Source organism: Salmo salar, chromosome ssa18 (assembly GCF_905237065.1).
Source record: "Salmo salar chromosome ssa18, Ssal_v3.1, whole genome shotgun sequence".
In the NCBI taxonomy this organism is placed as follows: Eukaryota; Metazoa; Chordata; class Actinopteri; order Salmoniformes; family Salmonidae; genus Salmo; species Salmo salar.
Genome location: NC_059459.1, coordinates 74,608,807 through 74,633,241, shown reverse-complemented (window position 1 = coordinate 74,633,241; position 24,435 = coordinate 74,608,807). Strand labels below are relative to the sequence as shown.

At 43.6% G+C, this 24,435-nt stretch overlaps 1 protein-coding gene across 1 annotated transcript; it reads left to right on the top strand.

Moving 5' to 3' along the window:
- The first annotated feature begins 333 nt into the window (after nucleotides 1-333).
- Nucleotides 334-21,963, top strand: LOC106577923 (myotubularin-related protein 1). The gene is made up of 16 exons (XM_014156386.2): nucleotides 334-1,430; nucleotides 2,944-3,046; nucleotides 5,482-5,557; nucleotides 6,964-7,058; nucleotides 8,047-8,154; nucleotides 8,272-8,370; nucleotides 10,085-10,168; nucleotides 10,526-10,675; nucleotides 10,770-10,958; nucleotides 11,122-11,307; nucleotides 18,306-18,464; nucleotides 18,914-18,961; nucleotides 19,055-19,147; nucleotides 20,496-20,609; nucleotides 20,761-20,937; nucleotides 21,086-21,963. The coding sequence occupies exons 1-16, from the start codon at nucleotides 1,300-1,302 to the stop codon at nucleotides 21,257-21,259; spliced, it is 1,986 nt and encodes a 661-aa protein (XP_014011861.1). The 5' UTR covers nucleotides 334-1,299; the 3' UTR covers nucleotides 21,260-21,963.
- Nucleotides 21,964-24,435: the final 2,472 nt, after the last annotated feature.

Below are 24,435 nucleotides of genomic sequence, written 5' to 3'. Positions count from 1 at the left end.
GGGACGCTCTGGATCGACATGTACGACAGCGTGTTCCAGTTCCCATCAATATCCAGCAACTTTGCACAGCCATTGAGGAGTGGGACAACATTCCACAGATCACAATCAACAACCTGATCAACTCTATGTGAAGGAGATGTGTCACGCTGCATGAGACAAGTAGTGGTCACACCAGATACTGACTGGTTTTCTGATCCACACCCCTACCTTTTTTAAAGGTATCTGTGACCAACAGATGAATGTCTTTATTCCCAGTCATGTGAAATCCATAGATTAAGGCCTAATAAATTAATTTCATTTGACTGATTTCCCTATATGAACTAACTCAGTAAAACCTTTTGAAATGGTTGCATGGTGCATTTATATTTTTGTTCAGTATACTTTGTAGCTACATTTCAATGGGGCCTACCCTAGCTTCCTGGAGTCAGTTACAGGTAACCGACAAGAAAACATCAGGTGTCTTACTATGGTGCTGGGCCACCACAGCTTCAATGCACCTTGGCATAGATTCTACAAGTGTCTGGAACTCTTGGAGGGATGCGGACACCATTCTTCTCCAAAATATCCTAACATTTGGTGTTTTGTTGATGGTGGTGGAAAACCCGCTCTCATGCACCACTCCAGAATCTCCCATAAGTGTTCAACTGGGTTGAGTTCTGGAGACTGACACACCCTTTACATCCCCTATGCTCCTTTGAGACCCCTCTTTCAAAGTGGGCAGCTGGGCATTTTTAAACATGACCATAAGCATGATGGGATGTTAATTCCTTAATTAACTCAGGAACCACACCTATGTGGAGCCACCTGCTTTCGATATACGTTGTAGCCCTCATTTACTCAAATGTTTCTTTTATTTGGGCGGTTACATGTACCTCTTGTGACCGACATTTGCAGGCGCACTAACAATGTAATAACCATACCTATTTTATGGGAAGTAGGCCTAAAACAGTTCATACATCCTCAATCTAATGTTTTTTTATGGTGAAACTGGTTGATGGGGATGTGAGCTTCTAGCTCCAGAAATGCATTTTGGGTAATCTTCGTGGTTCGCGTGGGGGGGTGTTAAAGCGCTCGGCTTCTGCTTCCTTCTAGTAAATAAATAAACGCCTAATTTATCAGTTAATAACACAATCAGACTTGGCAGTGAGCGAACAACCGTATTCTGTCTCGTGCTGTGAGCTAATAGCTAACAAATTCTTAAACACGTCGCCGGCAACCCAGATCTGTTGACAATCGGAAAGGATTAGATTTGATCCATCATCTAACGAGAAGGAAACCGGGTTGAGTGGAGAGGGGAAAATGGAAAAGCAGTTGTTTGGAGGAGTTGCCGGTGGAGATGGCACTGCGCAGCCGGGAGTACCGAATCGAAACAAGCCTCGGACGTTGGCCACCTCTGGATCGAAACAGGATAGCGTGGAGACGTTGGACAGGTGATAGGTTATTTTGATATCGGTACACAACTGTTAGTAGCTATAATGTTAGGATCATTTACACTGGGCAGTGTAAATAGAAGAGCGAATGTCTCTTTCGTAGGCTGCAGCCTAGACCATTGTTTACCATATGTTGTTACAAAACAGTTACAATGTTACTACAATGTTATACTATTTGTGCATTGGCTGATGGGCGATGTCGTTGTCCGCATGCATTTACGGGACTTGTTTGACATATGTTGTTAGTGTAATTTTCAACGAGAAAGCGACGGTTTTTAATGTTTGCTTTCCAAAGCGTTGCACTGCTCTGCAACATGCATTCGATTATTGTCCGGTGAAACAAAGCAGTACATGAATCTCTAATATCCTCGTGTGTTTCAGCAATGAGCGCGCCAGATGGACGCGTCGGGATCTGTGCCAAGTGAACACGCCTCAGTTATAAAGCAGTGTCTTTGCCCAGCAGGAATCGGCCTAACCGCGACCTATTTTAGCCCAGAATGTTGCACGCAGGCTTATTTATTGTAACGTAACTACTGTGTCTGACTGTCAAGTCTAGCCTAGGTCTATGGTATCTCTCCAATAGGCTAATGATTTACAGTTGATAGTAAACATGTATATCGCTATCGTTCAATTCAAGGGGTTTTATTGGCATGGGAAACATATATGTTTACATTGCCAAAGCAAGTGAAATAATAATTAAATGAAAAGTAAACAGACAAAAGTACAAAAATAATAGACATTTCAAATGTCATATGTCTATAAACAGTGTTCTAACAATGTGCAAATAGTTAAACTACAAAAGGGAACATAAATACATTTGGGTTGTATTTACAAAGGTGTTTGTTCTTCACTGGTTGACCTTTTCTTGTGGCAACAGGTCACACATCTTGCTGCTGTGATGGCAAACTGTGGTATTTCACCCAGTAGATATGGGAGTTTATCAAAATCGGGTTTGTTTTCTAATTATTTGTGGATCTGTGTAATCTGAGGGAAATATGTTTCTCTAATATGGTCATACATTTGGCAGGAGGTTAGGAAGTGCAGCTCAGTTTTGTGGGCAGTGTGCACATAGCCTGTCTTCTCTTGAGAGCCAGGTCTGCCTACGGTGGCCTTTCTCAATAGCAAGGCTATGCTCACTGAGTCTGTACATAGTCAAAGCAGTCCTTAAGTTTGGGTCAGTCACAGTGGTCAGGTTTTCTGCCACTGTGTTCTCTCTGTTTAGGGCCAAATAGCATTCTAGTTTGATCCGTTTTTGTGTTAATTCTTTCCAATGTGTCAAGTAATTATTATCTTTTAGTTTTCTCATGATTTGGTTGGGTCTCCCTTGAACCCCCTGTCTCCCTGTCTGTCTCTCTGTCAGCATATCTGTGTCTGTCTGTCCCTCTCTTCTGCACTCTGTCTATTCCCCTGCCATGTCTCTCTCTTCCTCCTTCTCACTTTCTGTATATCCCCCGTCTCCCTCCTCCCTCCCCCGGCTCCTCCCTCCTTCCTCCCTCCTTCCTCCCTCCTCCAGTCCTACAGGTTCTCATGTAGAGTGGTGTAAGCAGCTGATAGCAGCCACCATCTCCAGCCAGATATCATCTGTACCTGCAGACACTGCATCCGGAGACTGCAAGGTGGGACACACACACACACAGGCATACAGTAACAGGTTTAGACACACAGTCATCACACAGTTGTGTTTTCTGACTGACAGGATTGGAGGAGGACAGATTTCCCAAGGGTGAGGTTAATTAACCACAGCTGCATCTGTGTGTGTGCTTATACACTTCAAGTAGCTGTGTAGAGCGGGATTTGGGTCGTAGTCTACATCACCTGACTCAGTCATCCCAGTCCTTCTTCTTCTACGTCACCTGACTCAGTCATGCCAGTCCTCCTTCTTCTACGTCACCTGACTCAGTCATGCCAGTCCTTCTTCTTCTACGTCACCTGACTCAGTCATGCCAGTCCTTCTTCTTCTACGTCACCTGACTCAGTCATGCCAGTCCTTCTTCTTCTACGTCACCTGACTCAGTCATGCCAGTCCTCCTTCTTCTACATCACCTGACTCAGTCATGCCAGTCCTCCTTCTTCTACATCACCTGACTCAGTCATGCCAGTCCTCCTTCTTCTACGTCACCTGACTCAGTCATGCCAGTCCTCCTTCTTCTACGTCACCTGACTCAGTCATGCCAGTCCTCCTTCTTCTACGTCACCTGACTCAGTCATGCCAGTCCTTCTTCTTCTACGTCACCTGACTCAGTCATGCCAGTCCTCCTTCTTCTACGTCACCTGACTCAGTCATGCCAGTCCTTCTTCTTCTACGTCACCTGACTCAGTCATGCCAGTCCTTCTTCTTCTACGTCACCTGACTCAGTCATGCCAGTCCTTCTTCTTCTACGTCACCTGACTCAGTCATGCCAGTCCTTCTTCTACGTCACCTGACTCAGTCATGCCAGTCCTCCTTCTTCTACGACACCTGACTCAGTCATGCCAGTCCTTCTTCTTCTACGTCACCTGACTCAGTCACTCTTTTGCTTCCATTCCAGTCTACACCAGGGTTTCCCAAACTCTGTCCAGGGCCCCACTGGGTACACGTTTAGTTTCTTGCCCCAGCACGACACAGCTGGTTGAAATAATCAAAGCTTGATGGTGAGTTGGATATTTGAATCAGCAGTGTAGTGCTAGGACAAAACCCAAAACGTGCACCCAGGGTTTGGGAAACCCTGGTCTAAAGCATTGTTTTACAGCGGTTTAGAGGTTTTATAGCTTTTGTATTCAGTGTGTCAATGCTTCTCTCACCACCTGTTGCAGCTTTGCCTCCTGGTGATGTTAGTGTCCACTAGGCTTATCTCTGTGTGTGTGTGTGTGTGTGTGTGTGTGTGTGTGTGTGTGTGTGTGTTTGTCTGTAACCCACAGGTGTCCAAGCGGTCTGTTCTGAGTGTAAGATTTAAAGACTGTTGCTGCTTCCACCCGCCAAACGTCCATGAACCCATTTTAGTATTATCTTACTACTTGACAACCTGTCAAGGAGCGTGTGGAATACAGAGCTATGTAGAAAACCTTTTTTCCTATGTGATGACCTACTACTCTTCTGCTGTCTCAAGCTTTCAGCTAGTTCTTTGTGTGTTGTAGTTTGTAGGAGCTGCTGTTTTGTCTCTCTCCATGTCTCTCTTACTTTCAAGGCTACAGATACTCTGGTCTACAGACTTCAAGGTGTTACTTTAGCCTGTCTGCAACGTTGTGTAGCTTCGCTCCCTTCTGCGTTCCCTTCTTCACTTCCTGTTAGAACTCTACTGATTCTAACTATTCGAATTTGTCTACAAAGTTCTGCCACCCACACACGCCTCATATCCTGTCTCTGTAGAGGAGACATGACCTTTTGGGCCTCAAAGACCCTTTCATCAACTCTTCTGCCTTTTCTGCATTCTCGCTCTCTTTCTCTCACGTTCTCCCTCTCTCGCGCTCTAATTTTCTCTCCTTATTCTCTTTTCTTGTTCTCTTTCCTCCTTCACACTCAAGATAACTTGCAACTGTAACAGAATTAACTCTTCCTATTGCCCTCTGCTTCCACGTTTACCATGCCTCTCCCTGGTTCAGGACTCTATGGAAGGGGGACATATTTACCAGGGCAACAGTGACTCTGAACTTCCCGCTAATGGTTTGGCAAGTCTCTCGCTTCTATCCCTCCATCCCTCTCTCCTGCCCCTTATGATATATGCTAATTAGCAGACGATTTTATCTAAAGAGACATAGTCATGCGTGCAAACATTTTATGTATGTGTGGCTCAAGCTGCAATCAAACCCACGATTCATGCTTGAGCCACATAGGGCCTTATGCCGCCTCTGACAGAGCTATAGACAAGGGAGAAGGAACAATCTCTCCATTTCCTCTTTGATCCCTCTCTCCCACTTACCCCCTTCGTTTCACTCTCCCAGTGCCTACCCCTCTCTTTGGCTTTCACCTCTGTTAGCTGTAGGTCTGTGGCAGTGAGAAATGGTTCTGCTTAGGACGGGAGGTTCTGTTTAAAAAAGTTCTAGATCTGTTCCTTATTGTGGTTCTATGTTCTAGCCTCCTAGAGACGGAACCAAGCAGGTCCAGACGGATGAGGTTCCACTGGTACCGGGAGAGACCATCAAGGCTGTGGGTTAGTAGCACTAGGGTCTCTGTCTTCAGTCCCTCTCGGTCTCTCTCTCTCTCGGTCTCTCTCGGTCTCTCTCGGTCTCTCTCTCTCTCGGTCTCTCTCGGTCTCTCTCTCTCTCGGTCTCTCGGTCTCTCTCGGTCTCTCGGTCTCTCTCGGTCTCTCGGTCTCTCTCGGTCTCGGTCTCTCTCGGTCTCTCGGTCTCTCTCGGTCTCTCTCTCTCTCGGTCTCTCTCTCTCGGTCTCTCTCTCTCGGTCTCTCTCTCTCGGTCTCTCTCTCTCGGTCTCTCTCTCTCGGTCTCTCTCTCTCGGTCTCTCTCTCGGTCTCTCTCTCTTTCTCTCTCTCTCGGTCTCTCTCTCGGTCTCTGTCTCGGTCTCTGTCTCTCTCTCGGTCTCTGTCTCTCTCTCGGTCTCTGTCTCTCTCTCGGTCTCTGTCTCTCTCTCGGTCTCTGTCTCTCTCTCGGTCTCTGTCTCTCTCTCGGTCTGTCTCTCTCTCGGTCTGTCTCTCTCTCGGTCTGTCTCTCTCTCGGTCGGTCTCTCTCTCGGTCTCTCTCTCTCTGTCTCTCTCTCTCTCTCGGTCTCTTTCTCTCTCGGTCTCGGTCTCTCTCTCTCTCTAGGTCTCTCTCTCTCTCTCGGTCTCTCTCTCTCGGTCTCTCTCGGTCTCTCTCGGTCTCTCTCTCTCTCTCGGTCTCTCTCGGTCTCTCTCTCTCGGTCTCTCTCTCTCTCTCGGTCGGTCTCTCTCTCGGTCTCTCTGTCCCTCTCTCTCTCTCTCGGTCTCTCTCTCTCTCTCTCGGTCTCTCTCTCTCTCGGTCTCTCTCTCTCTCGGTCTCTCTCGGTCTCTCTCTCTCTCGGTCTCTCTCTCTCTCGGTCTCTCTCTCTCTCGGTCTCTCTCTCTCTCGGTCTCTCTCGGTCTCTCTCTCTCTCGGTCTCTCTCGGTCTCGGTCTCTCTCTCTCTCGGTCTCGGTCTCTGTCTCTCTCTCTCGGTCTCTCTCTCGGTCTCTCTCTCGGTCTCTCTCTCGGTCTCTCTCTCGGTCTCTCTCTCTCTCTCGGTCTCTCTCTCTCTCTCGGTCTCTCTCTCTCTCGGTCGGTCTCTCTCTCGGTCTCTCTGTCCCTCTCTCTCTCTCTCTCTCGGTCTCTCTCTCTCTCTCGGTCCCTCTCTCTCTCGGTCCCGCTCTCCCTCCCTCTGTGTGTCTCTCTCTCTCTGTCCAGATCTTTGTCTCCATTTGACTTCTTTACCTGTTTTCTCTCATTTTCTGTTTTCCTCTCTTTCTTCAGCCTAGTACGAGAGCAGCTGTAGTTGTTGACATGTTTTTAGACTTTCCTAGTTTGTTTCACGTGAAGAGCGACATCACTCTGTTTCCTGTTCTCCCACTTAACACTGTTGTGTATTTATTGGTTTGTTTGTCCCCTCAGCCAAGGATGTGATGTACATCTGTCCCTTCACGGGTTTGGTGACCGGAACCCTCACCAGCACCAACTATAAACTATACTTTATCAGTCTGGAGCGGGTAAGAGTACACACACACAGAGACTCACGCACACACACACACACATTTCAAGCTTGACCCTTGTTAGTTCACCCAACTCTTTATTTAAAACTTTTATATGTAAAGTTCCTCATCCCATTTCGTCTAATCCCTGTCCCGTTTCGTCTAATCCCTGTCCCGTTTCCGTCTCATCCCTGTCCCGTTTCCGTCTTATCCCTGTCCCGTTTCCGTCTAATCCCTGTCCCATTTCCGTCTAATCCCTGTCCCATTTCGTCTAATCCCTGTCCCATTTCCGTCTAAACCCTGTCCCATTTCCGTCTAATCCCTGTCCCATTTCCGTCTAATCACTGTCCCATTTCCATCTAATCCCTGTCCCATTTCCGTCTAATCCCTGTCCCATTTCCGTCTAATCCCTGTCCCATTTCCGTCACACCCTGTCCCATTTCCGTCACACCCTGTCCCATTTCCGTCTAAACCCTGTCCCATTTCCGTCTAATCACTGTCCCATTTCCATCTAATCCCTGTCCCATTTCCGTCTAATCCCTGTCCCATTTCCGTCTAATCCCTGTCCCATTTCCGTCTAAACCCTGTCCCATTTCCGTCTAATCCCTGTCCCATTTCCGTCTAAACCCTGTCCCATTTCCGTCTAATCACTGTCCCATTTCCATCTAATCCCTGTCCCATTTCCGTCTAATCCCTGTCCCATTTCCGTCTAATCCCTGTCCCATTTCCGTCTAATCCCTGTCCCATTTCCGTCTAAACCCTGTCCCATTTCCGTCTAAACCCTGTCCCACTTCCGTCTAAACCCTGTCCCATTTCCGTCTAATCCCTGTCCCATTTCCGTCTAATCCCTGTCCCATTTCCGTCTAATCCCTGTCCCATTTCCGTCTTATCCCTGTCCCATTTCCGTCTAAACCCTGTCCCATTTCCGTCTAATCCCTGTCCCATTTCCGTCTAATCCCTGTCCCATTTCCGTCTAATCCCTGTCTGATTCCCGTCATATTCCCAGGATACTCCGTTCATCCTGGATGTGAACCTGGGAGCGATCAGCCGTCTAGAGAGCATCAGTGTTCAGAGTCATGGAGAGAACACAAGGGGCATGGAGATAGTCTGTAAGGTGAACGTTACATTGCACTGAAATATATCATCTATAGCATCAGTATACATCATGTTTTATGGGTTGTGCAAATTGTCCTGTCAGTTATACATTTGTAATGAAACCTCTCTCCATCAGGACATGCGTAGTCCCAGGTTTGCCTATAAGGAGGATGCCAGCCAACCAGAGATAGTGGAGGTTCTAGCCAAACACACCTTCCCCCTATCAAACGACCTGGTGAGACCTATACATCACTCTCCTGGCAGCCTGATAGGTGCAGAGATGTCACTCAACCAGAATGGGGTGGGAGTTAACCTCTCTTGGGTATGTGGGACGCGACTGTCCCACCTGCGGGACACACTATTCAACAGCCAGTGAAATAGCAGGGCGCCAAATTCAAAACGACAAAAATCTCATAATTCAGATTTCTCAAACATAGAACTATTATAACCCATTTTAAAGATAAGATTCTCGTTAATCCAACCACATTGTCTGATTTCAAAAAGGCTTTACGGAGAAAGCATAGCATTAGATTATGTTAGCACATCACCTTGACAAGAAAAACCACACAGCCATTTTCCAAGCAAGGAGAGGCGTCACAAAAAACAGAAATGCAGCTAAAATTAAGCACTAACCTTTGATCTTCATCAGATGGCACTCATAGGACTTCATGTTACACAATACATGTATGTTTTGCTCGATAAAGTTCATATTTATATAAAAAAGAAAACATTTTACATTGGCCTGTAATGTTCAGAAATGTTTTTCCTTAAAAAACTTCCGGTGAATGAGCACATCAATTTATATAAATACTCATCATAAACGTTGATAAAATATTAAACTGTTATTCAAAGAATTATAGATAAACATCTCCTTAATGCAACCGCTGTGTCAGATTTAAAAAAAGCTTCACGGGGAAAGCACACGTTGCAATAATCTGAGTACGGCGCTCAGAAAACATCAGGCAATACAGACACCCACCATTTTGGAGTCATCTAAAAATATTAAATAGCATTATAAATATTCACTTACCTTTGATGATCTTCATCAGAATGCACTCCCAGGAATTCCCAGGTCCACAATAAATGTTGTTTTGTTCGATAAAGTCCATCATTTATGTCCAAATACCTCCTTTTTGTTTGCGCGTTCAGTAAGCTACTCCAAATGTAGGAAGCGCGCCGAACATTTCACGACGAAAAGTCAAAATAAGTTGTATTTACGTTCGTAGAAACATGTCAAACGATGTATAGCATCAATCTTCAGGGCTTTTTTTAACATAAATCTTCAATAATTTTCCAACCGGACGATTCCAATGTCTTCAGAAATGTAATGGAACACAGCTACCTCTCACGTGAACGCGCCACTGAAGTCATACTATTTTCTGAGTCACCAACTTCCCGGCCTTCTCGTTCGCTCTCTGTTCACTGTAGAAGCCTGAAACAACTTTCTAAAGACTGTTGACATCTAGTGGAAGCCTTAGGAAGTGCAAAATGAACCCTTAGTCACTGTATACTGTAAAGGCAATCATTTGAAAAAACTACAACCCTCAGATTTCCCACTTCCTGGTTGGATTCTTCTCAGGTTTTTGCCTGCCATATGAGTTCTGTTATACTCACAGACATCATTCAAACAGTTTTAGAAACTTCAGAGTGTTTTCTATCCAAATCTACTAATAATATGCATATCCTACCTTCTGGGCCCGAGTACCAGGCAGTTTAATTTGGGCACTCTTTTCATCCAGAATTCCAAATGCTGCCCCCTACTCTAGTGAAGTTAAAGATCCCAGCAGCCCACTCAAAATGGGGCAGGCTCTTAATTAGAATTTATATATTGAATGTTGGTTTGTTCGGAAAACTATCACTCGAGGGGGGATCATAACATGGGGTGGAGTCTTAGAATCCTTGCTGGTTGATCAGTTGACTCTCACTCTCCCTGGCCTATCCCATTGCAGCCCCTGTTTGCCTTCCTGTATAAGGAGGAGTTTCCTGTGGATGGGTGGAAGGTGTATGACCCGATGGCAGAGTACAAGAGACAGGTAACCATGGAAGTTAGTACTTTAGATTGTAAACATGTACTGAACATTAGCTGATAGACATGTTCACTTAGATAAGGCAAAGTTGTAGTTTCACTCAAGACCGAAAGGTTTATATCAGTGAGATTAGCATGTGTCTAGATGCATTTAATCACTCCTACTCACTCATCTCCCACTAGTTCTGTATACTGGGGTAGTTCAGCAGGTGTGTCGAAAGCCTTACTCTGATTCATCCACACTCCCACAATCCTTTGAGGTTAATGTGCATTGATTCTTGAAGTCTTTGAAATGTTTCATGTAAGACTAGCTTATATGAACTGTTCTTCACTCCATTTAGCAGTGTTCCTGTTCCCCCCCCAGGGTCTCCCCAATGAGAGTTGGACCATCAGTAAGATGAACAGTAGTTATGAGCTGTGTGACACCTACCCTGCCCTGGTCGTCATCCCCACCAGCATCGAGGACGACGACCTCAAACGAGTGGTGGCCTTTAGGGCTAGGCACCGCATACCGGTATGCATCTCTCTCTCTCTGGGAAAATTACAGTGAAAGTTGCCTCCAAAGTTACCAGGCTAAATCAGTGAGGATGGTACTTAAACCCCCTTAGGTGTTATCATGGATCCACCCAGAGAGCCAGGCCACTATAGTCCGTAGCAGTCAGCCTTTAGTGGGACCCTCTGACCGGCGCTGTAAGGAGGATGAGAGATACCTCCAGACCATCATGGATGCCAACGCTCAGTCTCACAAACTCACCATCTTTGACGCCCGACAGAGCAGCGTGGCAGACAACAACAAGGTATAGTTGTTAAATCAAGGAGCTGCATCGCTGTGTTAAGCTGCTTTCACCACTTCTTCTCCTTTTTCACTCTACTTATTTCCCTTCCTTCCTACCTCCTTCCTACTACCTCCTTCCTACCACCCCTCCCTCCCTCCTTCCCAACTCCCTTCCTCTCTCCCAGGCTAAGGATGGTGGTTATGAGAGTGAGAGTTTCTATCCCAATGTAGAACTCAACTTCCTGGAGATCCCCAACATCCACGTGATGAGAGAGTCACTGAGGAAACTGAAGGAAGTGGTCTACCCTAGTATAGATGAGGCTCGCTGGCACTCTGCAGTCGACCAGACACACTGGCTAGAGTTCATACGGGTAAGGAGGACTCTGTCTTTTCTCTGTTTTGCTCTCTCTATTTTGCACACACTCACTATGATAATGGTGCTGGAGGGAATGGCTGCCATTTTACAGGCTCTTAATCAACTGTGCTGTTCTTTTTGGGGATTTTCTTCCGCATTGTTTGTAACTCATTTTGTACATTAAGTTGCTGCTACCGTCTCTTATGACCGAAAAGAGCTTCTGGACATCAGAACAGTGATTACTCACCTCGAACTGGACAAATATTTTTTCTTTAATTAGTCCGATGCGAAGGATATACTACTTTGTCGAGACAAGGCCCAAATCCCTGTCATCCACATGAAGAAAAGACTGGGAAGGAGGAGGAGGGCAGCGTGCCTTGTAAGAATTTGCGGACGAGCAGGTAAACCACCACTACCCTCTGTATTATTGGCCAACAAACTGGACGATCTACGATTAAGACTATCCTACCAACGGGACATTAAAAACTGTAATATCTTATGTTTCACCGAGACGTGGCTGAACGACGACACGGATAATATAGAGCTGGCTGGTTTCTCCGTGCGTCGGCAGGACAGAGCAGCTACATCTGGTAAAGCAAGGTGCGGGGGTGTGTCTATTGGTCAATAACTGCTGATGCGCGATGTCTAATATAAAAGATGTCTCGAAGTATTGCTCACCTGCAGTGGTGGAAAAAAATACTCAAGGTATCTTTAATTTTACTCAAGTATGATAATTAACAGAAAATGACTCAAGTGAAAGTTACCCAGTAAAATACTACTTGAATAAAAGTCAAAGTATCTGGTTTTAAATATACTTAAGTACAGTGGTGGAAAAAGTAGTCAATGTCATACTTGAGTAAAAGTAAATGCTATACATCAAATTCCTTATTTTAAGCAAACCAGATGGCACAATTTTCATATTATTTTTTATTTCAGACAGACGGGGGCACACTCCAACACTGACATCCTTTACAAACACAGTATTTGTGTTTCGTGAGTCCGCCAGATCAGAGGCCGTATGGATGACAAAGCATTATATTGATAGGTGCCATAATTCTGTCCTGCTTTAGCATTATAAATGTAACGAGTACTTTTAGATGTCGGAAAATGTATGGAGTTAAAAAGTACATTATTTTCTTTAGGAGTGAAGTGGAGTAAAAGTGGTAAAATATAAATAGTAAAGTAACCACAAAAAACGACTTTAGTACTTAAAAGTACTTTACACCACTACTTGCCTGAGGTAGAATACCTCATGATAAGCTGTAGGCAACACTATCTACCAAGAGTTCTCATCTATATTTTTCTTAGCCTTCTATTTACCACTACAAATCGATGCTGGCACTAAGACCGCACTCAACCAACTCTATAAGGCCATAAGCAAACAAGAAAATGCTCATCCAGAAGCAGCACTCCTAGTGGCCGGGGACTTTAATGCAGGCAAACTTAAATCCATTTGACCTCATTTCTACCAGCATGTCACATGTGCAACCAGAGGGGAAAAAAGTCTAGACCACCTTTACTCCACACCGAGACGCATACATTTGGCAATGACCATAATTCTATCCTCCTGATACCTGTTTACAAGCAAAAACTGAAGCAGTGACTCGCTCAATACGGAAGTGGTCAGATGACGCGAATTCTGCGCTACAGGACTGTTTTGCTAGCACAGACTGGAATATGTTCCGGGATTCATCCAATGGCATTGAGGAGTATACCCCCTCAGTCACCGGCTTCATCAATACATTTTGGGGGCTCCCGAGTGGTGCAGCGGTCTAAGGCACTGCATCTCAGTGCTAGAGGCGTCACTACAGACCCTGGTTTGTTTCCAGGCTGTATCACAACCGGCCGTAATTGGGAGTCCCATAAGGCGGCGCACAATTGGCCCAGGGTCGTTAGGGTTTGGCCGGGGTAGGCCGTCATTGTAAATAAGAATTTGTTCTTAACCTCTCTAGGGAAGGTGGGACGAAATCGTCCCACCTACGTAACAGCCAGTGGAATCCTGTGGCGCGTTATTCAAATACCTTAGAAATGCATTACTTCAATTTCTCAAACATATGACTATTTTACACCATTTTAAAGACAAGACTCTCGTTAATCTAACCACACTGTACGATTTCAAAAAGGCTTTACAACGAAAGCAAAACATTAGATTATGTCAGCAGAGTACCCAGCCAGAAATAATCAGACACCCATTTTTCAAGCTAGCATATAATGTCACATAAACCCAAACCACAGCTAAATGCAGCACTAACCTTTGATGATCTTCATTAGATGACAATCCTAGGACATTATGTTATACAATACATGCATGTTTTGTTCAATCAAGTTCATATTTATATCAAAAAACAGCTTTTTACATTAGCATGTGACGTTCAGAACTAGCATACCCCCCGCAAACTTCCGGTGAATTTACTAAATTACTCACGATAAACGTTCACAAAAAAACATAACAATTATTTTAAGAATTATAGATACAGAACTCCTCTATGCACTCGCTATGTCCGATTTTAAAATAGCTTTTCGGTGAAAGCACATTTTGCAATATTCTGAGTAGATAGCCCGGCATCACAGGGCTAGCTATTTAGACACCCACCAAAGTCAGATTTACTATAAGAAAAATGTTATTACCTTTGCTGTTCTTCGTCAGAATGCACTCCCAGGACTTCTACTTCAATAACAAATGTTGGTTTGGTTCAAAATAATCCATAGTTATGTTCAAATATCCAAGAGTCAAGAAGCCCAAGGAATGGTCAGAGAGGGCACTTCCTGTACAGAATCTTCTCAGGTTTTTGCCTGCCATATGAGTTCTGTTATACTCACAGACACCATTCAAACAGTTTTAGAAACTTTAGGGTGTTTTCTATCCAAAGCCAATAATTATATGCATATTCTAGTTTCTGGGCAGTAATGATAACCAGATTAAATCGGGTACGTTTTTTATCCGGCCATGCAAATACTGCCCCCTACCCTCAACAGGTTAACTGACTTGCCTAGTTAAATAAAAATAAGTGCATCAACGACGTCATCCCCACAGTGACCGTACGTACATAGCCCAACCAGAAGCCATGGATTACAGGCAACATCCGCACCGAGCTAAAGCCTAGAGCTTCCGCGTTCAAGGAGTGGGACACTAATCCGGACGCTAATAAGAAATCCCGCTATGGCCTCAGACAAACCATCAAACAGGCCAAATGTCAATACAGGACTAAGATTAAATCCTACTACGTCGGCTCTGATGATTGTTGGATGTGGCAGGGCTTGAAAACTAAGCACGACTCCAACACCAAGTTTGCTGACGACACAACAGTGGTAGGCCTGATCACCGACAATGATGAGACAGCCTATAGGAGGTCAGAGACGACAACAACCTCTCCCTCACTGTGAGTAAGACAAGGGAGCTGATCGTGGACTACAGGAATAGGAGGGCCGAACAGGCCCCCATTGACAGGGCGGAAGTGGAGCGGGTCGAGAGTTTCACATTCCCCATGTCCACATCACCAACTAATTGTCATAGTCCAAACACACTAAGGCAGTTGTGAAGAGGGCACGACAGCACATTTTCCCCCTCAGGAGACTGAAAAGATTTGCCATAGGTCCCCAGATCCTCAAAAAGTTATACGCTGCACCATTGAGAGCATCCTGTCTGGTTGCATCACCGCCTGGTATGGCAACTGCTCGGCATCCTGCTTCAACGTCAACTTGTAAGGCGCTACAGAGGACAATGCGTACGGCCCAGTACATCATTAGGACCAAGCTTCCTGACATCCAGGACCTACAGTTGAAGCAGGAAGTTTACATAAACTTATGTTGGAGTCATTAAAACTCATTTTTCAACCACCCCACAAATTTCTTGTTAACAAACTATAGTTTTGGCAAGTCGGTTAGGACATCTACAGTTGTGGCCAAAAGTTTTGAGAATGACACAAATATTAATTTCCACAATGTTTGCTGCTTCAGTGTCTTTAGATATTTTTGTCAAATGTTACTATGGAATACTGAAGTATAATTACAAGCATTTCATACGTGTCAAAGGCTTTTATTGAGAATTACATGAAGTTGATGCAAAGAGTCAATATTTGCAGTGCTTACCCTTCTTTTTCAAGACCTCTGCAATCCGCCCTGGCATGCTGTCAAAAAAACTTCTGGGCCAAATCCTGACTGATGGCAGCCCATTGTTGCATAATCAATGATTGGAGTTTGTCAGAATTTGTGGGGTTTTGTTTGTCCACCCGTCTCTTGAGGATTGACCACAAGTTCTCAATCCCTGTACCTTTTGCAGAATATCAGTCTATCCCTGATGTTTTTCCTGGAGAGAAGTGGCTTCTTTGCTACCCTTCTTGACACTAGGCCATCCTCCAAAAGTCTTCGCCTCACTGTGGGTGCAGATGCACTCACACCTGCCTGCTGCCATTCCTGAGCGAGCTCTGTACTGGTGGTGCCCCAATCCCGCAGCTGAATCAACTTTAGGAGACGGTCCTGGTGCTTGCTGGACTTTCTTGGTCGCCCTGAAGCCGCCTTCACAACAATTGAACCACTCCCCTTGAAGTTCTTGATGATCCGATAAATGGTTGATCTCGGTGCAATCTTACTGGCAGCAATATCCTTCCCTGTGAAGTCCTTTTTGTGCAAAGCAATGATGATGGCACGTGTTTCCTTGCAGGTAACCGTGGTCGACAGAGGAAGAACAATAATTCCAAGCACCACCCACTTTTTGAAGCTTCCAGTCTGTTATTTGAACTCAATCAGCATGACAGAGTGATCTCCAGCCTTGTCCTCGTCAACACTCACACCTGTGTTAACGAGAGAATAACTGACATGTCAGCTGGTCCTTTTGTGGCAGGGCTGAAATGCAGTGGAAATGTTTTTGGGGGATTCAGTTCATTTGCATGGCAAAGAGGGACTTTGCAATCAGTTGCAATTCATCTGATCACTCTTCATAACATTCTGGAGTATATCCAAATTGCCATCATACAAACTGAGGCAGCAGACTTTGTGAAAATTAATATTTGTGTCATTCTCAAAACCTTTGGCCATGACTGTAGTTTGTGCATGACACAAGTCATTTTTCCAACAATTGTTTACAGACAGATTATTTCACTTATCATTCACTGTATCACAATTTCAGTGGGTCAGAAGTTTATATACACTAAGTTGACTGTGCCTTCAAACAGTGTGGAAAATTACAGAAAATGATGTCATGGCTTTAGAAGCTTCTGATAGGCTAATTGACATCATTTGAGTCAATTGGAGGTGTACCTGTGGATGTATTTCAAGGCCTACCTTCAAACTCCCTCCCTCTTCACTTGACATCATGGGAAAATCAAAAGAAATCAGCCAAGACCAGCCAAAATTGTAGACCTCAAGTCTGGTTCTTCCTTGGAAGCAATTTCCAAACGCCTGAAGGTACCATGTTCATCTGTACCAACAATAGTACGCAAGTATAAACACCATGGGACCACGCAGCCATCATACCGCTCAGGAAGGAGACGCGTTCTGTCTCCTAGAGATGAATGTACTTTGACGCGAAAAGTGCAAAACAATCCCAGAACAACAGCAAAGGCCCTTGTGAAGATGCTGGAGGAAACAGGTACGAAAGTATCTACAGTTGAAGTCGGAAGTTTACATACACCTTAGTCAAATACATTTAAACTCAGTTTTTCACAATTCCTGACATTTACTTCTAGTAAAAAATTCCCTGTCTTAGGTCAGTCACAATCACCACTTTATTTTAAGAATGTGAAATTTCAGAATAATAGTAGAGAGAATGATTGATTTATTTCAGATTTTATTTCTTTCATCACATTCCCAGTGGGTCAGAAGTTGTGGGGGTTCTTTGCTGCAGGAGGGACTGGGGCACTTCACAAAATAGATGGCATCATGAGGGAGGAAAATTATGTGGATATATTGAAACATCTCAAGACATCAGTCAGGAAGTTAAAGCTTGGTTGCAAATGGGTCTTCCAAATGGACAATGACCTCAAGCATACTGCCAAAGTTGTGGCAAAATGGCTTAAGGACAACAAAGTCAAGGTATTTGAGTGGCCATCACAAAGCCCTGACCTCAGCCTATAGAAAATGTGTGGGCAGAACTGAAAAAGCGTGTGCGGGCAAGGAGGCCTACAAACCTGACTCAGATACACCAGCTCTGTCAGGAGGAATGGGCCAAAATTCACCCAACTTATTGTTGGAAGCTTGTGGAAGGCTACCCGAAACGTTTGACCCAAGTTAAACAATTTAAAGGCAATGCTACCAAATATTAATTGAGTGTATGTAAACTTCTGACCCACTGGGAATGTGATGAAAGAAATACAAGCTGAAATAAATCACTCTCTACTATTATTTTGACATTTCACATTAAAATAAAGTGGTGATCCTAACTGACCGAAGACAGGGAATTTTTACTAGGATTAAATGCCTGGAATTGTTCAAAACTGAGTTTAAATGTATTTGGCTAAGGTGAAATGTAAACTTCTGACTTCAACTGTATATACTAGGCAGTGGCAGAGGAAGGCCCCAAAAATTGTCAAAGACTCCAAACACCCAAGTCAGACTGTTCTCTCTGCTACCGCACAGCAAGTGGTACCGAAGCGCAAAGTCTAGGTCCAAAAAGCTTCTTAACAGCTTCTACCCCCAAGCCATAAGACTGCTGAACATCTAATCAAATGGCCACCCAGACTATTTACATTGACCCCCCCCCCCCTCCCCCACACTTTACACTGCTGCTACTTGCTGTTTATTACCTATGCATAATCACCGGTACCCCTTGTATAGAGCTCGTTATTGTTATGTAATTTTCTTGTTACTTTTAGATTTAATTTTTTTTTTTAACTTTAGGTTATTTAGTAAATATTTTCTTAACTATATTTCTTGAACTGCATTGTTGGTTAAGGGCTTGTAAGTAAGCAACCTGTTGTATTCTGCGCATGTGAAAATAACATTTGATTTGACACACACACATGTATACACAAGGGGTGGTCCATTGATCAGGCTTACTGTCACTAAATCTCGCCCTAGCTGCTCCTGGCGGGTGCGGTGCGTATAGCTGACAAGCTGGAGTCTGGTAAGACCTCTGTGATGGTCCACTGTAGTGATGGGTGGGACCGCACGACCCAGCTCACCTCTCTGGCCATGCTGATGCTGGACAGCCACTACCGCACCCTGAGGGGATTCCAGGTGGGTAGGAGGGATGGATCAAGGGAGAGGGGAAAGAGAAGGGGTAAAGGCTGCCTGTGGACAATTGTCGCAGTGACGGCTTGAACATTCTACAGTCGTCCGACATCAAAATTATCCTCGTCATTTTGAAAAGTATAAACACAAAAACGACATCAACAGCCTGGTGGACCAAAGGGCATACCTGTTGTATTTTAACACAAATAAACCGTTTTCCAAAAAAAAATCGTTTGTCAATCTAGCAAACAAGGCACCCAAATAAACTTTCTAAACAATGTGTTGGTTAGTTTCTAGTTTGTTAGCTAGATAATAATGGCCAGAGCCTAGCTGACATCATAACTTCAGCTACTTTTGCTACAAGAAGAAAAATCTCAAGATCACTATAACTTGTTGGTGAGGAAGGGAGGTTTCTGTCGTCAGTTCTGTAAAGCATAAGAGCTGTGTCTCCTCAGGTACTGCTGGAGAAGGAGTGGATCAGCTTCGGACACAAGTTTGCTGCGGTGAGGATTGTGTGTGTTTATATGGTTTCCTGTGGTTTTTTTATACAGATGTGTGAGGGGCTCTTTGTGTGTAATAACCTGTGTTTTTTTCAGCGTGTGGGTCATGGGGATGAGAACCATGCCAACTCGGAGAGATCGCCTCTTTTTATCCAGTTTATAGACTGTGTCTGGCAGATGAACAGACAGGTGAGTGTCAACCTGCCACACACACACAGTACATGCTAGAGGTCGACCGATTAATCGGAATGGCCGATTTAATTAGGGCCGATTTCAAGTTTTCATAACAATCGGTTATCGGCATTTTTGGACACCGATCATGGCCGATTACATTGCACTCCACGAGGAAACTGCGTGGCAGGCTGACTACCTGTTATGCGAGTGCAGCAAGGAGCCAAGGTAAGGTGCTAGCTAGCATTAAACGTATCATATAAAAAACAATCAATCTTAACATAATCACTAGTTAACTACACATGGTTGATGATATTACTAGTTTATCTAGCTTGTCCTGCATCGCATATAATCGATGCGGTGCCTGTTAATTTATCATTGAATCACAGCCTACTTCGCCAAACGGGTGATTTAACAAGCGCATTTGCGAAAAAAGCACTGTCGTTGCTCCAATGTACCTAACCATAAACATCAACGCCTTTCTTAAAATCAATACACAAGTATACATTTTTAAACCTGCATATTTAGTTAATATTGCCTGCTAACATGAATTTCTTATAACTAGGAAAATTGCGTCACTTCTCTTGCCTTCTGTGCAACAGAGTCAGGGTCTATGCAGCAGTTTGGGCCGCCTGGCTCGTTGGGAACACTTTCTTCCTAACAAAGACAGCCAACTTCACCAAACGGGGGATGATTTAACAAAAGCGCATTTGTGAAAAAAGCACAATCGAGCACATAACTGCGTTAGCCAGCAGCTCTTCGCAATGCTTCAAGCATTGCGCTGTTTGACTTCAAGCCTATCAACTCCCGAGATTAGGCTGGCAATACTAAAGTATGTTTTAGAACATCCAATAGTCAAAGGTATATGAAATACAAATGGTATAGAGAGAAATAGTTCTATAATTCCTATAACTACAACCTAAAACTTCTTACCTGGGAATGTTGAAGAATCATGTTAAAAGGAACCACCAGCTTTCATATGTTCTGAGCAAGGAACTTAAACGTTAGCTTTTTTACATGGCACATATTGCACTTTCTTCTCCAACACTTTGTTTTTGCATTATTTAAACCAAATTGAACATGTTTCATTATTTATTTGAGACTAAATTGATTTTATTGATGTATTATATTAAGTTCAAATAAGTGTTCATGCTTCATTCAGTATTGTTGTAATTGTCATTATTACAAATATATAAAAATCGGCCGATTTAATCGGTATCTGATTTTTTTGGTCCTCCAATAATCGGTCGACCTCTAGTACATGCATGTACACACATCTGATGAGATTTCCCTGCTACACACAAACATGCGCACACACACACAATCGTTTAGTTAGACTTTTTTCTTTCTGTCTATTTGTTCCTAGTTCCCTGCAGCGTTTGAGTTTAATGAGTTGTTCCTGATAACCATTCTGGACCACCTCTATAGTTGTCTATTTGGTACGTTCCTCTATGACAGCGAACAGGAGAGAGTGGCCAAGGTACGGACCTTTTCTTTGCTGACGGGGGTGGGAGGTTGGGTCACCTAGTCACAATGAGTTAAAGTTTTCATCTGGTCTCTTACTGTAAAGCTATGTGTGGAATGTTGATAAACTCATGCCTGTCTCTCTTTCGCTCCCTCCTCCTCAACAGGAAGTCCAGACAAAGACAGTCTCTCTGTGGTCCTATATCAACAGTCAACCAGAGGACTTCACCAACCCGTTCTATGTGGACTATGAGCACCAGGTCTTGTACCCTCTAGCTAGCGTCAGACACCTGGAGCTGTGGACTGGGTACTACGTACGATGGAACCCCCGTATGAGGCCGCAGGTAGGGGTGGGTTGTGGAGGGGGTGCTGGTGTGTTTTGTGAAGGAAGACAGACCTGTGTGTTGGTTTACAGCTTGTTCTGCACGTGTGTGTCTATCTGCATGTGTATGCGTACATCTTTCTAACTCTGCATCTCTCTCTCCTCATCAGATGCCGGTGCACCAGAACCTGAAGGAGTTGTTGTTCCTGAGAGCAGAATTGCAGAGGAAGGTAGAGGAGTTGGAGAGAGAAGCATCTTCATCACGCGGCTCTCTCTCGTCTTCATCAGAACACACATCATCACCCTCACACAGCGGGGGCACGCCCCTTCACACCATTGTTTAATACAGTACACACACCATTGTCTAACACACACCTGAATGCAGTACCCAACACAGAACTGAACACACACTTAACCACTTGTTTGTTCGTCTTCGTATTCCTGAACCAGTTTTTCACCTCGTGTTTTTATCATAAAGAACTAGAAAGAGTTTAACTTGAGAAAATAGGTACACGTTTGTAACAGTGTCATTCTTTTTTTTGTATTTATATAAGGGAAAAGAAATGAGGTAAATTGTTGAAAAAGTATTGAGAAAAAAGCACCATAGTATTTGGTGTGTATTTTAACATAGAACATGTAAATATGAATAGATTGAACTTACACATTTCTACCTAAAGTATACTCTTTACAATGGACGACAGTTTCCAATATTAGAAATGTTGAATTCATAGACGACGTGTTGAAATATCAAGTGCACTTTTTTAAACACATTCGAGTAAGCATGTATTGAAGCATGTTATATCAAGTGGATCATTAAGGATACGTCCCAAATGGTACCCTATTTAGCCTGATCAAAAGCTGTGCACTATGTAGGGTGGCATAGAGAGAGCTCTTATTTAGGCTATGTACTACTTAACCTTATCCAGCTGTGCCATAACTGGTACTATAATGTGTCCTATTCCTGTCTGTCCCTTTTAATGTACCCTGTTGTGTGTTCCTATCAACATGTTCCATTCAGTCTGTGCACTTTAAAAAAATGTCATCTTTGCCTTTCTATTCAATGTGTATTTTTTACTTATCCACACTGTTATTGGTCATAGGCTGTGTTTACACAGGCAGCCCAATTCTGATCTTTTGCTCAGTTATTGACAAAAATCTGATCTGATGAATTAGTGGAACAGATTTAGAATTAGACTGCCTGTGTTAATGCAACCATGTTTTTTTTTTTCCCCGTGTGATTTTCTTCTGGTCTGCTGATGTCAAATCCGTTGTTTTGTGTTTGAACCTTTTACCCAGTGGTACTTTTGTATTAGATTGTGCATTTCTACTGGTGTTTTTACCAGGGGTGAAACTTTCACTGGGGACAGACATGTATCCCCCCATATTATCAAATTGCATTTTTGTCCCCCCCAGTTTTATCATTTGAATGTGATACAAAATGAGAGTGCTTTAGGACCATGCGGACGCCTCTGTTTGAAGTGTTTATCTGAATGGATAACAAAATGTAGATCTCTAGTACCAGTCAAAAGTTTGGACACCAACTCATTCAAGGGTTTGTCTTTATTTGTACTATTTTCTACATTGTAGAATAATAGTGAAGACAAACTATGAAGTAACACATATGGAATCATGTAGTAACCAAAAAAGTGTTAAACAAATCAAAATAGATTTGAGATTCTTCAAAGTAGCTACCCTTTGCCTTGATGACAGATTTGCACACTCTTGGCATTCTCTCAACCAGCTTCATGAGGTAGTCACCTGGAACCCTAACCCTTGTTACAAGTTAATGTGTGGAATTTTTTTCCTTCTTAATGCATTTGTGACAAGGTAGGGCTGGTATACAGAAAATAGCACTATTTGGTAAAAGACCAGCTCAAATAAGTAAAGAGAAACAACAATCCAGCATAACTTTAAGACATGGAGGTCAGTCAAGAACTTTGAAAGTTTCTTCAATTGCAGTCGCAAAAACCATCAAGCGCCATGATGAAACTGGCTCTCATGAGGACCGCCACAGGAAAGGAAGACCCAGAGTTAACTTTGCTGCAGAGGATAAGTTCATTAGAGTTACCAGCCTCAGAAATTGCAGCCCAAATAAATGCTTCAGAGTTCAAGTAACAGACACATCTCAACATCAACTGTTCAGAGGAGACGTGAATCAGGCCTTCATGGTCAAATTGCTGCAAAGAAACCACTACTAAAGGACAACAATAAGAAGACTTTCTTGGACCAAGAAACATGAGCAATGGACATTAAACCAGTGGAAATCTGTCCTTTGGTCTGATGAGTCCAAATGTGAGATTTTTGGTTCCAACCGCCTTGTCTTTGTTAGACGCAGAGTAGGTGAACAGATGATCTCTGCATGTGTGGTTCCCACCGTGAAGCATGGAGGAGTGATGGTGTGGGGATGCTTTGCTGGTGACATTGATTTATTTAGAATTCAAGGCACACTTAACCAGCATGGCTACCACAGCATTCTGCAGCAATACGCCATTCCATCTGGTTTGCGCTTAGTGGGAATATCATTTGTTCTTCAACAGGACAATGACCCAACACACCTCCAGGCTGTGTAAGGTCTATTTGACCAAGAAGTAGTGATGAGTGCTGCGTCAGATGACCTGGCCTTCACAATCACCCGACCTCAACCCAATTGAGATCGTTTGGACAGCAGAGTGAAAGAAAAGCAGCCAACAAGTGCTCAGCATATGTGGGAACTCCTTCAAGACTGTTGGAAAAGCATTCCAGGTGAAGCTGGTTGAAAGAATGCCAAGAGTGTACAAAGCTGTCATCAAGACAAAGGGTGGCTACTTTGAAGAATATAAAATATATTTTGGTTACTACATGATTCTATATGTGTTAATTCATAGTTTGTCTTCTATTCTTCTGCCGTAAAGAAAAACCCTTGAATGAGTTGGTGTGTCCAAACTTTTGACTGGTACTGTAAATAAAGAAAATATCCCCCCCCACTTCTAAAACCAAAGTTGCGCCCTTGGTTTTTCCTCTCCAAGGCCTAACAAGATGGTAGTCACTGGTAGTGTTGAACTCATAGGGCCCTCTTGTGGCCTTTAAGCCAAATAACAATACTGACAATCCTTTAATCAACTATAGAGAAAGAAAAAAATATTTAATGCTCATTATTTGAATGGCAATTGAATCAAATACCTGTATGTGGAAATAGGTACGTTTTTACATGGGTAATGGCGTGGGTATAGGGTCAACCAAACTTGAATAGGCCGTAAGATTAACCTAATTTTGACATGCCTTTCACTGATTGGTTAAGCCTAGCTAACATTTTACATTAGTAGATGCTCTTATCCAGAGCGACTTACAGTAGTGAATATATACATTTCACAATTTTTTTTTGTACTGGCCCCCCGTGGGAATCTAACCCACAAATCCTGGCGTTGCACACACCATGCTGGCGTTGCAAACACCATGCTCTACCAACTGAGCCACAGGGAAACCTTTGACATTATGCATGTTTTCTGTTGTATTATAGTGGTTATAACAATTTAACTGTTTA

Excerpts from the sequence above, each read along its gene's own strand:
- LOC106577923 (XM_014156386.2), top strand. The coding sequence starts at position 1,300 with ATGGAAAAGCAGTTGTTTGGAGGAGTTGCCGGTGGAGATGGCACTGCG. Across the intron at positions 7,059-8,046 it reads ACTTTATCAGTCTGGAGCGG|GATACTCCGTTCATCCTGGA; the intron begins GTAAGAGTACAC and ends TCATATTCCCAG. Across the intron at positions 18,962-19,054 it reads TCGGACACAAGTTTGCTGCG|CGTGTGGGTCATGGGGATGA; the intron begins GTGAGGATTGTG and ends TGTTTTTTTCAG.